Genomic DNA, 13748 nt, shown 5'->3' on the forward strand with positions numbered 1-13748 from the left:
AAGCAGACTTTGAAAACATTGGATAAAAAGTCTAATTTATATCATTGTAATATTTTAACTAAATATGTTTTTTTTTAAAACTGGGGAAATATGATTAAGTTTGCAGACATTTTACTTGTTTATAAAATCCTTCATGGTCTGGCCCCCCCTCCACTCAATGAGTCATCTAGCAGAGCTGCCACCAGAGGAGATTGTAAAACAGCACATAGAAAAAGTGCCTTTGGGCAGTCAGCCTTTTCCTATCGAGCAGCTCATACCTGGAACACTATACCCATACAACTAAGGAACATCACATCTCTTCATTCATTCTCTAAAAACATAAAACAGTGGTTACTGGATAATCAAACATGCTGTCATAATCTGGTATAGGGGTCAGGTTATTGTTTTTTATACCTGTTTGTGTTTATGTAATTTTGTGTGAGCTAATGCGTTTGTGTGCTATAGTTCTTCATTTATGTTGTTTGTCATTATTCGGAGTGCCATGATTTTACTAATTGTTTGTACTCGGTGTTTTAGTGTGTTCTTTTTCAATGTTTTTTATATATATATATATATATATATATATATATATATATATATATATATATATATATATATATATATACATATACATATACACACACACACACCCCCTCAACCTGCCAGGGACTGCAGATGTAAATTAGCCTGTATGGCTAAATCTGGCACATTTACATGATGGACTCAAGTGCTCATGTCAATTAATGTGCGTTGTCCCTTTTAACAAAAAATAAATTAAAAACACTTAAAGTGAGTGACTGTGCAGTACATGTTTAATCAAGGGGAGAGAGTCAGACATAGGGTTCGGCATCGTTTGGATTTTAACGATTTCGATTCAGATTCTCAATTTCGATTCCTGTTCTAAACGATTCTCGATTCCAATTCTTTGAGGTGCAGGTCACAAATATTTCACAAGAGAATTTTTTTTCATTTGAAAAAGCCTTTACACAGGCCATTTTTATTTATTCACACTGCCAGTTGACTTGATACAGTTTAATTTGGTTGCTGTACTGTAACTAGGGTATTCAAATACAAGGAGGGTCCCTAACCAACTGCTGAATTGCTGAAACACACAAGTTGGTAGCAGTCTAAAAACAAAGAGCTGCACCCCAGGTGGAAAATAAAATAAAACAAACCCTGGAGCATTGACAATGTCACGTAACAGTTCAAAAACAATTCTTGTTCAGGAAGATCATCATGTCTGCCTTCTCAGGCAGCAAGCAAGAGCGCTCCCCACAGATTGCGTTTCCTGCCGTAGAGAACACGCGTTCACTAGGCGTTGAGGAGGCCTGGACACATAAATATGAGAAGGCCAGACGTGACAGTAAAGGATAAGTGTCTCTGTGTCCAGAACCAGGCAGCAGGGTCAGATGATGTGATGGTGGGTGGTGTTTCCCGGTACATCTGGATCTCCTTTTCAGCTCGCCCTTCCTTGGACATCATCAACCTCTCCTGTGAGGTCTTCTTCATGGCATCCTCCTCGGCAAAAAGCTCCTCCAGTGGAGACTTTTTGGATTGTTTGGAAGGAGGAGGCTGCTAAACAAACACAGAACAGTTATCAGTAAAAAAAAAAAAAATTAAAACATATTTCATGACTGAGAAGAACATACCAAACATAATTTCAGTAATCTACTTACTTTCTCATCTTCCTCCTCGCTCTCAGTCTCCACACCTTCCTGTTTTCCCTTGCCCTGCATTGCAACCTCTTCTTCGTGGTCATGGATTGCTGCTGACTACAGAGAACATAATATTGAGAGGGACAGGTAGATATAGAAAGATGGATAGAATATAAGAATAAAATTAGACAGCAATGAACTGTCTCAGCCACCAGTACAGAGTTGTCACCGTCTATAATATAAGCTAATAAAAAGCATGCACTTAAGTGATTAACAGTAGAGTTGTTGTAGTAAGATGATTTAAAAGTATGCTGCTGGCTGGTAGCAGCAGCATACTCAGACTGGCTAATATTAGCTTCACTCTGCGAGCGTTCAACAACTATGGACAGATTTGACACAGTTTAGTTTTAGCAATTGTTAGTCTATAACTTTAGCTAGTCTGTTAACTTAAGAATAAAACAAACATAATTTTCATGTACCTGATTCCGTTTGCAACGAGGAGTTGCTAGCTGATGGTTGACTGTCCGAAGAAGTGGAGGAAGCGACGGGAGCGGGAGAGCGATGCAACGAGTTGAACACGGTGCACTCGTTAATAATTATACCAAGCATGTGAAGGTGTTTGGTCATGTTGGTTTGGCATCCTCCTTTGGCAGTAATACGTTTTTGACAGGTGTTGCACTGTGCTGATCCCTCATTTATTAAGTTACAATGAAGCCAGACTTTCGAGCGGGGTTTTTGGTCCATGTTTAGACGAGTGGTGGCTTCGTTCAAGCGACGCACGCCGGGCGGATCAATAAAACAAAACAAACGGAGCGCGGCAGGCAGAGTAATACAAACTTCGTAAACAAACTAGTGCGGACATTTGGGAACCGAATAAAATAATTGAAATGCAAACATCTTAACGGTTCTGGAACCGGACGTAAGGAACCGGTCCCTATTTGGAACCGGTTCTCGGTGCCCAACCCTAGTCAGACATGATCCACTCAGGACACTGGCGCTTGATTGCAAACAGAAATGCAGAAGTAATGTAGGGTTAAACATTAGGTGTAATCACTGGTTGTCACTCCAGATGCACAACGTGGTACAGTCTAATGTCAGGTTTAAAAAAAACAACAACATGTGAATCTTCCAGACATGTTAATGACAGGAGAGATGAGGGTCTAAATACCAAGCTATTCATTTCAAGTTTGAATGTTCAGCACCCTAAAGAGCAATGCCATATCCCTGGACTATCGCCTATGATGTTATGGAAGAGAAGAATTCAGTTTTCCACCAGGAAACATATCCGTGTCTGATGTTTTCTTGAAATGTCAGTCAACAATTCAAATGTACCTGATAGAAGTCATGGCGACAGTTTGATTTAAACCGTACACTGAGGGCTATGGAGGTTTCATAGCAGAATAAATACATTAAAAAAATTAAAATAAAACAGTGCAAGGGTTATGCACTGTGTGTGGCTCTTACTTGACAAAGTGAGTAAATGTTTGTTTTGGTGTTTTATAGAAAAATCACAGCAGCACAGACTAAAACAACTGAGATCCGCTTCACCACAAAAAAAAAAACCATTACAGCATTTCTGTAATATTGGCAAGACGCAGACGCCAACACAGGGCCATTTGTTTATCTTCTTACAGGGGAGCGGCCCTCCTTGAGGTTTAGCTAAACACTACAGTGCTGCCAACATTTAAAAAAGAAAAAAAAAAAAAAGAAAAAGGGGGTGCTCATTGTGCACCGATGTTAATACATACACACGTCTCCCGAGAAATCTGTGCAAAACACACAGCAGTCATAATAGACAGGAACAGGGTGAGCCAAAAACAGAAGTGTTGGGCAAGGGTTGCACAATTAAGCATCATTATTCCTGGTCCCGTTGAACTATAAACAATCACACACACACAAAATGAAACGGCTCAAGTGAAGGCAAGCACATCTCATGCTCAGCACTTTCGTGTCTGTGTGGCTGTGCAGAACATAAACAAAAACTAAATACTTATGCAGTGAGTGGCAGCAGAGCAGGCTCCAACTGGAGCCACACACGGGGAATAATGAAGGGAAAGTGCTCCACTAAGGCTCTGATGATCAAGTCTGCACTGGCTCGCCCATACCAACACCATCTTCACACACACACACACACACACACACACACACACACACACACACACACACACACGATTGTGGTGCTAGTGCATGCATCTCCAAAGATCTGTTTTTAATTCCTCCTGTTTTCATGGCAAAAACTATTTCAAGAGCCTGGATTTGCTGAAATATGGTCACATCTTGAACAAAGCACCATCTTTCGCACACAGCTTTAGGGGGAGTTCAAGCTAAAATGAAACAAAAGCCCCCCTTCCCCAGAGTAGTCAAAGCATCAGAACAATAAATATCCAAAATCCAAATTATGTTATGCAGTAATATTAACAGGAGATGTGCTAGAAAGTTATACTGTCACTTAAGTTCATGTTGGATTTTTGTCAAGAGACAGCTCTTGGTAGCATTAAAAATCAAATACTAATAATGTCTTTGCACCGACGTGGACACAAGGAATGGCACTAAAGCAGTGCTTGGCAACCCACTTCACATAATCGCTGTCACCCAAAAAGAAAACCAATTCTTCATTCAAGGGGATGAATTCTTCTCGGTTAATCATTTTATGTTTTAATGACCACGGACGGACAAACATTTTTCCATCCGTGCGGGAGCCTGTCCTTACTACCCCGTGTCAATGATCACATCTGTGGATCTAACACCTACAAGATACTCTAATCCTAACCGGTTTTGAGTTGCATCATCATTGAATTTCATTTTGAATGATAGGAGGGGGTGACCAAACACCTGAATGTTGCAGCATTTAAGGTAAAAAAGAAGATTTTTTTTTTTTTTACTATTCGTCTTTCAGAGTCACAACAAGATTTCTGGGAAAAATCCTCTTCCAAGTAAACTTTCAAATCAGCCAAGTGTTTGGCCTCAAGCAGCTACTTTCAGGGTCTCGGAACGATCCAGAGGTCTGATCAACCAAACCACATGAAGTGAAGGTAACATTTGGGATCTCTCCCTCATAAGACATAACAGGAGTTAGAAGCAATGGCCCACAAGTATACTAGATTCATTTTCAGAGCAACAGAGCAAATAAAGTCACCATGTCCCGATTATTACTAAAAAGAACCAGTCAGCCATACAAGCACCCAACAATCAAATTTGAAGAAAAGAGATCCAGTCCATTATTAATCTCTACACCTGGTTTCATGAAATTCAGACACGATTAATCCACAGCATTGCTGACAAACAGATGAGCTCTTCTGGCCTTGGCAGAGGAATAAAGCAGAAGGATATGAAAACATTTTTTTCTTACAATGTTTCAGAAGGCTGAAGGATTAAACAAATACTTTGTGTTTCCTGTCTTGGAGGTTTCCTCCAGAGGGTCGGTCCTGTCCACAGACACCTTATCAGGATGGCCGAGTGAATCAAAGTCTGTTGGGTTTCTTAACTAGTTTTTGTTTTCTTCAATAAAATTGGCATTGTACTGGTAAATCATCTTTTGGTTTGATTCATTTTGCTTTGAGGAGGAAAAATACTTTCAGTGTAACACATCTATTTGATGAGAGATTCAAGTGAATATTGATGAATAAGAAAAGCTATCGCCAGCAGTCCAAAACTCGCATCATTAAGAAAACGCCAGGTTTCAGTCAAAATTACAACCCTTGTCAGAAATTAATGATAGAAATAAACACCACTGTATGGGCAGAAATATGTGCCACTAGAAACTGAATTTGAATCATTTATAAATTTGAATTGCTCAACTTGAATAATTGCATTAAAAAACTGAATCTGAATCACATAATTTGAATTTTGTATTGTTTAATTTGAATCATTGCATTGAAAAACTGATTCTACATTCAGCTCTCACAATTCAAATTCAGTTCTTGAAATTCAATTTCAATTCTACTGTGCCAGACATCCGGGTCTTAGCAGCATAATGCCGTGCTCGGAGGTGGAAATTTGTTAGCTTTGCATGAGCCAAACAACTGCTTCTCCCCATTTAACATCAAGCAGCTTTTCCATTGAACTAAAAGTGGATAAGTGCTAGAGAGGCTGAAAGGTCAGCAGAGGTGGCATTTTAGAAGCAACCAGAAGCCAAAAGATGAAACTTGAAAAGCTAAATTAAGATTTCCAAGTCTCATGTAAATTATATAGGAAATAAAATTGACAGGAAGCTTGCATTTGTCCTTGTTCTCCATTTTTGTAGATATACCATTATCAGAAAGGGGAAAAAAAAACAAAAAAAAACAGCTGGAACATGATGCAATCAGAGATCTGATTAGAAATGGAAGCGCGTTTGTTCAAACCTCTGCAGCCCTGTACATGCATCATCACTTCCTGTATCGTTAACTGAGCTGTTGACTAATGCAGCAATTTATTTCTCATTCAGAGGTTTTATTACTTTTGAACCTCAGGGTTTCTTTGGCTGATGGCAGCGACACACACAAGCGGCAACCTCCTTTGAAGAATATTAAAAAAGGAAGATAAAACGCCACCTGAAGGATTTTTCTTCTCACACATTTTACCCATCCTTTTTGATCAGCTCCCTTATTTATTTCAGATCACACAATTGTGCGTTAGAGAGGTGAATGGCTGCCTGTAGCGAGCCTCCATTGATCTGCACATGGGACTCAATCACACACACACCTCTTTGTTACAAAGTGCACTGCATCCATTTCAAAAACACAAGTACAGGCATAATATGCAATTAACCAACGACTAAATGTAATAAAGAGAACACCTGAGACAGGTTCTCTGTCCCTGCACATCACCGTGGCTGTTTTCCTCTGAACTCAACCAGGATACAGCTGCAACTCCCCAGCCAGCGGTGTCAGCAAACTTTTATATGCCAACGACAGCTGCGGTAACAATTTTGCATTTATATTGTGCTATCAAAGGGCGCGCTGATCTCAACCTAAGTGCCAACTTGACAAGCCAGCAGTAAACATGGCTGACATTTGCATGCTCATTGGCCATTCAAAGGGCAATGTGGAGGGAGTGGCCTCACGAGGCCGAGGAGAGCTCTCAAACCGCAGTTGTGGTCTGATCGAGTCCTATCATGTGTCACATTTAACATCTGCAATGAGACATGCAGACAAATCTGAATGGGCTTTATTGTTTTCTTTCCTCAGTTGTGATGCCTATAAAAAAAAAAGAAAAAAAAACAAGGATAACTGATTACAGTAATCGCGAGGAATCTATCAACTTTGTAAACCGCTTCCACTCAGTGATTAATACGTTGCAGCTGACAACAAGTTATTTAACCATCATTTTTGCAGTGAGGAACTTCTCATTTCTTAAACGACCATGTCAGAAAACACATCCTGTGGTTGTGGCAAAGATGTTACCGTTTTAGAAGAGCCAGCTATTGGTCGGGAAAACGTAAACAAAAACAACTGCTAAAACTGAAATGTGAAGCATTTGTTGCATTATCAACACTGTGTGATGAACCATCAGCCTTCAAATCAGCAATGGGAGTGGGCTGCAGGAAAAATAAATTAATCAGAAGTAAAAACAAGTTACTAGTTAGTGTTTATACTGACAAGAGCTTTTCAAAACACATTCAATGCAATAAGAGCTCCATGTATCGACACTGTACAGACCACTTATCAGCAGCACTAATCAAAGATTGTGTGTGTGTGTGTGTGGGGGGGGGGGTCCAATTTGCTTGGGAGCAGAAAGATTGCACTTTGGACAAAAGGAAAAAGGTCATGTGATCTGCCGAGACGAGATTTGCTATATTCCAGATAGCTGTGTGAATCAGTGAAAGCTGAGAAAGTGATGGAGCCGTCATGCCTGCTGGGTACCAGAGGGGAAGTATTATTATCTGGGGTTGCTGCAGTTGGTCAGGTCCATGTTCAGCCAGACGGGATATAGCCGAAAAAGATAATTAAAGGAAAGTGGTCAGTGGTCTCAAACCGTGAAGGAGTGACTATGAGACATAATTTTCACATAAGAAATCAACCACCACAGAATCCAGACCTCGAATCCACTGAGGATCTATGGGACGTGCTGAAAAGACTTTGCAGTGGTCTGACTCTCCCATCAATATAAACATGATGCAAAAACTTAATGTAGCTGTGGATGGAAGTAAGTTTATAGAACTGGTCCCATAATCTTAGTCATGCGTAATCAAACCTGAAGGCTATCCAACAAAATATGAGAAATGTATGAGTTTTTTCTCTTTGGTAATGCAGTTTGTACGCATGGCTTGTGATTTCTTCGACAAGTGTTTAAATAAATTGTGACTCAACATAATAAAGGTATTTCAGGTACACAGAAAAAGCTTTATCCTTTATATAAACAATCAAAATCCCTTCCCATTTGCTTGAAAGCAAACTGGAAAAAAAGAAGCCAGATTTGATTTAGCAAGGAAGGTTTTGAGACCTGGACGAAACGGACGACAGCTGCCCTGAACTTGCCCTCAGAACTCCACATCAAACAAATACCAGAAAAGAGGAAGCAAGAAGCTAGAGGGGAGAAAAGGAAAAGAAAAATATGAGCAATGTCAAGACATCAAATGCCAGCCTAAGAGCAGAGTGATAGGAAGCCGTTTTCCCCAGTTTTACTCTCGAAAAAGATGCTGCGCACAGAGCAGCAACCACTAATCATTTTTACTATGGTCATTCTGGAAGGAGAGAAAAAAGCTCCAGCTCCAGCTCTGGTCACAAAACTTGCAGAATCTCATAAGCAAAAAGGGCTTAAATCCATAAACGCACCCAAAGTGACAACATTGTAAAGTTTATGGTTTCATTTGTCATAAAAAGAGAAGAGGACTCTTGGTAATAAATCAGAAGCTGCAGCAGCTTTGTAAATCAACAGAGTCCTGACATTTAATGTTCAATGAGAACATAATTTCTCTTCCAGCGTTCATGCTGAACTGTTTTCTTTTTTTTTTTTGAAAGAATTAGCTGCATTCAACATTTTATTCTAAAAATCGAGCCCTTACGTTGTTCATTTTATGCTGAACACCACTGAAGACATCAATACTAAAGAATCACTAAATCAATTAGCATAGGAGGGGGAAATTAATAAAACTGCTTAACAAGTGTACACAGTTTCAGACAAAAATCCTACACATTTGCAAAGAAGAATACAGTAAATAAGAAATATTTGTGGCCATAAAGGCCTTTTATACTCATGATCTCTTTAGTACATATGATAATCAAACAGAACCCAAACTTTACAGGACAAATTTAACCATTTTATTCTTATTTGCCAATAGGTCTCCGAGTGTGCAAGACCATCATGCTCTCCTGGAGTTGGGCTCAATGCAAATGAGTCCAGACCTAGAGGTGAGTATTGGGTTACCAACACCTATACCTGCCCTGAGGATATCCCTTACACACAAAAACAAAAACACTCTGTCCACTGTCTAATGGAGTGTCACATTCTGTCATGACACCATTCTCCTAGAAACAAGACATCTTCAACTTCCTCTTTCAATATCATGCATTTTTTCCCTTAATGCCTTTCATCTAGGATAGAGTGGTTGCCATGGATACCACTTTTTAATAAGTGTAAATACTCAAGTTGAGTCACTTGATCCATGTGCCAATAAGTTAGCCAGAGTTTTTCATCTAAAGGAAATGTTTCATAGCTGACTTAGGAAAACCGAGGGTGTTAAGATCTTCATTAAGAAAACAGAAAAGCTGAACGTGCTTGATTCTAATGAAGTGGGACCAGGGGCGAAAATCCCGGGGGGGACAAGTCCCCCCCATTAGTAAAGCTGTCCCCCCCTAGAATAATTTGAGACAGAATTAATAATTTTGGAACAATGCAGTAGTATTTAGTAGTGATGCACCAAAATGAAAATTTGTGGCCGAAACCGAAAATAATAAACAGTAAAATCCCATTACACTTAAAACAAGTCATCATCAGAAAAATAACTTATTTGACAATTTTCACCTGTTTCAAGTAAATTTTCATTTGAAATAATTAGAAAAATCTGCCAGTGCGACAAGATTTATCTTATAAGCAAAACAATCTTGTTCCACTGGCAGATTTTTCTACTTATTTTAAGTGAAAATCTACTTGAAACAGGTGAAAAATGTTGTTTTTTTCCAGTGATGAGTCTTGTTTTAAGTGTAATGAGATTTTTTTTAACTAAAAATGAGACATTTTAACTAGAAATAAGAGATATTCTTGTTAAGATTTGGGGTTTTTGCAGTGTATTATGTCAGATGTGCTGTATTATTGCCACCTTCCACCTAATAGCCTACCATTGTTTTGTATTACTCTAAGAAAGGTCTTCTGCCTGTTTGGGAGATAGAGTTGAAAATGTCAAAATGCTGTATTAAAGGAAGGCTAAAACTTTTATTCCTTGCCCCCCCCCTGGATTTATTCTCTAAAATGTTACTGTTTACTGGGGATTTTCGCCCCTGAGTGGGACCATCATGATAGGGGCCCCACCACGGGTTGTGTGTGTCTCACCTTAAACACTTCGGAGAAGAAGCCGGCGCCGATCCTCTCGCAGATGAAGTCATCCAGGCGCGCCAGGCTGGACACGGCGCTGCGCAGGGCCCGGTACGAGGACGGTCTGGTCCGGTTGGTTCCGTGGACGCTGTGCATGGGCGGATCTGCCTCTCCCCCCTGCGCCGGCTCCGGCTCGACCCTCTCCGTCTCCATCTCGGACAGGCCGGGAGGAGGAGGAGAAGGAGGAGGCGGGAGGAGGACTCGGGACGTGTGTGCGCGGTTTTAAAACCCAGCCCGGCTGCTGTTTACATTTTGCTGCCGGCTACGAGGCCACTGCGCAGGACTCTCCTGGGGGGGTCGGGGGGTGTTGGGAATGGTTGACACTCAGGAGCTGCAGCTGTGCTCAGGAGCCGGTCAGACCCAGATAGATTCCTGCATGGGCCCTACACGAGCCTGCGTGTGTCCGTCTTCAGCTTAAACGCGCAGCTGCAGCGGCGCATCCTGCAGAGTCGGTGCGCAGTTTTGGTGAAGTCTCACGCTGCGCAGAGAGGAGGAGGAGGAGGAGGCCGCGCCGGGTTCTTCCTCAACTGCGCAGGCTGCTCTCGGCGATCCGTGCCTCTGTCGGATCCCCCCCCAAAATGCGCTCCTCCTGCAGGGGGAAAAGCTGGGACTCCCTCGTCCCGGTCCCAGCGACGATCCCCGGGTTTGCAGCGTTGCGCTCCGCCTCAGTCGCGCTGCAGCCTGCAGAAACTGGAGAGGGAGAGTGGAGAGGGGGCGGACACGGGGGGCGTTCATTCACCAAGTCTAAAGTGATGTGAACAGCCTGGCACTAAAAACTCCTGCTGCTCCTACACCGAGCTGCTGACGAGATCTTAATTATGGTCGTGAGTGCAAATTATTAAGGATCGCAAAACTATCAGGCATAAGCGGGTCTGGCTCCAAAAGCGTGCTTAACCACATTTTATTTTATTTTTTTTGTCTTGCCAAGTCTTTAAATCCCCCTGTGATTTTGGGTCCAAATGTCAGTGGCCTACAAACACCAGAGAGCGAGTGTCTGATATTAACCGGAGCCTTGAACGCAGCAGGATATCATCACTTGTTATTATCATCACTTGTACTTTACAATCTTAACGCTGATCCGGTTAAAAACTCGGTCACATCGATGGTTGGTCTCCTTAATATCCTAAACCCCTGAAACCCTGAAACAACCCCCCCTGCAGAGCGTCAGCAGCACGCAGGATCCACGCAGGAGCTGCCCTGACTGCGGCTTGTAAATTATAGATGCCAAACTGAGCCCGGTTCGTGCTTCTCGTCTGTCACAGACGCGGATAAATCGCCTAGCAGAGGTTGAGATATGTAGCGTGGTGGTCGGCAAAGGAGGAGGACACGGGCTCACCTGGACTTCTCCAACAGGATCATCCACATGCGTCTGTTTCCTCCAGAGTTCGGATCAGCGCCGGCGTCCGGTTTCCCCAGGCTGCATTTCAATAATGAACACCGTTTGAGCGTCTCCGGTTTCGCTTCGGGTCCGAGCTGCCCGGCCGACTGAAGGAAGGGCAGTGGTGACTTTTGCTGTGCTTTATTGGAGGCGGAGGGGCGGGGCGTGTCCACACGTGATCAGCACACACACGCACCTGTGGGGGCGCTTGACCTGGCCCCGGTCCCTGACGCTGCAGCTCCTGCTGCTCATCCAGGTCCCTGACGCTGGCGTCAATTCAGTCAAAGCTAAGGTATGGCAAGGTTACGAGTCACAGAACTTAACTAGAGTATCAATCAACACATCCAGCAAATACTCATCACAGAAGTCTGCTATGGAGCTGATCTGTGTGGTCAAGAAAATTGGAACTTTTTCAAATGCAGTCTCGCTCACACTGCAAAAACTCAAAATCTTACCAGGAATATTTGTCTTATTTCTAGTTAAAATGTCTAATTTTTAGTCATTTTTAGTCTCATTACACTTAAAATAAGATCATCGCCAGAAAAATAACTTATTTGACCATTTTCACCTGTTTCAAGTAAATTTTCAATTGAAATAAGTAGAAAAATCTGCCAGTGGAACAAGATTTATCTTCTCATTACAAGCAAAAAAATGTTCTACTTATTTTAAGTGAAAATCTACTTGAAACAGGTGAAAATTGTTGTTTTTTGAGTTTTTGAGTCTTGTCTTAAATGTAATGAGATTTTTTTGACTAAAAATTAGACATTTTAACTAGAAATAAGACAAATATTCTTGTTAAGATTTCGAGTTTTTGCAGCGTAGTATGTCAGATGTGCTGTATTATTGCCACCTTCCACCTAATACCATTGTTTTGTATTACTCTAAGAAAGGTCTTCTGCCTGTTTGCGAGATAGTTGAAAGTAGTAGTGAAATCGATCATGTTGTTCTGATTTTCATTTGTAGTTATTTTATATGTATTAAATAATAGAATAATCAATACAAATAGACAGAGTAATTCCATAAATGTATTTAAAAAACAAACATTTACATTTTCCCTTGAAGCCAAGGTGTGGCGGCTGCCGTACCTTGCCATACCCAATTGAGGCCCCTGCCTGACGCTGCAGCTCCTGCTCCTCATCCAGGTCCCTGACGCTGCAGCTCCTGCTGCTCATCCAGGTCCCTGAAGCTGCAGCTCCTGCTGCTCATCCAGGTCCCTGACGGTCAGGGGTGTTTCTAGACTTCCCGGAGGCCCTAGGCAAGAGAGACCATGGGGCCCCCAGAATCATGATGAATGAAGTCCAGGAACACAGATCAGTAACACAATCTTTTATTAAACATTTAAGATTGGATATTTAGGCATAAATATCTCCCCTAGATTTCAATGCAATAAATAACATAACTTTCTTCATGCAAACTTTGCATACCTACTAACATACAAGTATTATGTGGCTATGAATGTGTTTAGAAGAAAATGGCTGAATTCACTTTACACAGACTTTAATGTGCAGTAAACTTGCTTGATGGATGACTGGGAGTTTGGGATATAGTGGCAGGCTGGCTTGCAGCACTACTTTTTTATAATGTAACACACATAGCTTACACATTCCATCTTACCACTGTCACTTTTACTCTTTTCCTCCTCTTCTTGTTTTTTTTTTTTTCATGTACTGTTCGTTCGGTTCATTTTTTTCAAATTGTGAATCACTATTGCCGCACGTCGATGCTGGCTATTAAGGGGGTCCCAATAGGGAGATTCTTGGCTGTCCTTGCAGTGTCTATGGGAGTTTCAAGTTGTGTCGCTGATATGGAGCGATATCCATATCCATCTGTCGGGCCCCCTACTATCCACTAGCCAGTGACAACCTGGAAAGGGCCCTGTGCGGGGCATTTCTGATGCATTGTGGTTGCAGCGTCTAAAGTAGTTCCGTTTTTTTGTCGTCAGCCGTTCCTCGGGGCCCCCTTCAGCTCGGGGCCCTAGGCAATTGCTTGGGTTGCCTGCCCCGTGGTGGCGCCTCTGCTGACGGTGGAAGCTCCTGCTCCTCATCCAGGTCCCTGACCTGCTCATTCAGGTCCCTGACGGTGGCAGCTCCTGCTGCTCATCCAGGTCCCTGAAGCTGCAACAGAACAAGTCCCTCTGACTCAGAAAAGTACCTGTTTACAGGATACAGAGTGTTTTCCAAACATTATAAAGCCGTGCTCAAAGGAAAAGGTGTTGCTTTTTGTGA

The 13748-nt window shown here is 41.9% G+C and overlaps 1 protein-coding gene across 1 annotated transcript in view; it reads right to left on the reverse strand.

The window, feature by feature from the left end:
• tesk1b (testis associated actin remodelling kinase 1b) overlaps window positions 1-11644 on the reverse strand; it is a 33831-nt gene extending 22187 nt beyond the window's left edge. The window contains exons 1-2 of the mRNA XM_061710341.1: window positions 11482-11644; window positions 10104-10835 (exon numbers count right to left, since the gene is read on the reverse strand). Coding sequence (XP_061566325.1) covers window positions 10104-10298 — 195 coding nt within the window. The 5' untranslated portion in view covers window positions 10299-10835; window positions 11482-11644. The remainder of the gene's footprint in view (window positions 1-10103; window positions 10836-11481) is intronic.
• Window positions 11645-13748: the final 2104 nt, after the last annotated feature.

The sequence above is a fragment of the Cololabis saira genome, chromosome 20 (assembly GCF_033807715.1).
Source record: "Cololabis saira isolate AMF1-May2022 chromosome 20, fColSai1.1, whole genome shotgun sequence".
Taxonomy (NCBI): Eukaryota; Metazoa; Chordata; class Actinopteri; order Beloniformes; family Belonidae; genus Cololabis; species Cololabis saira.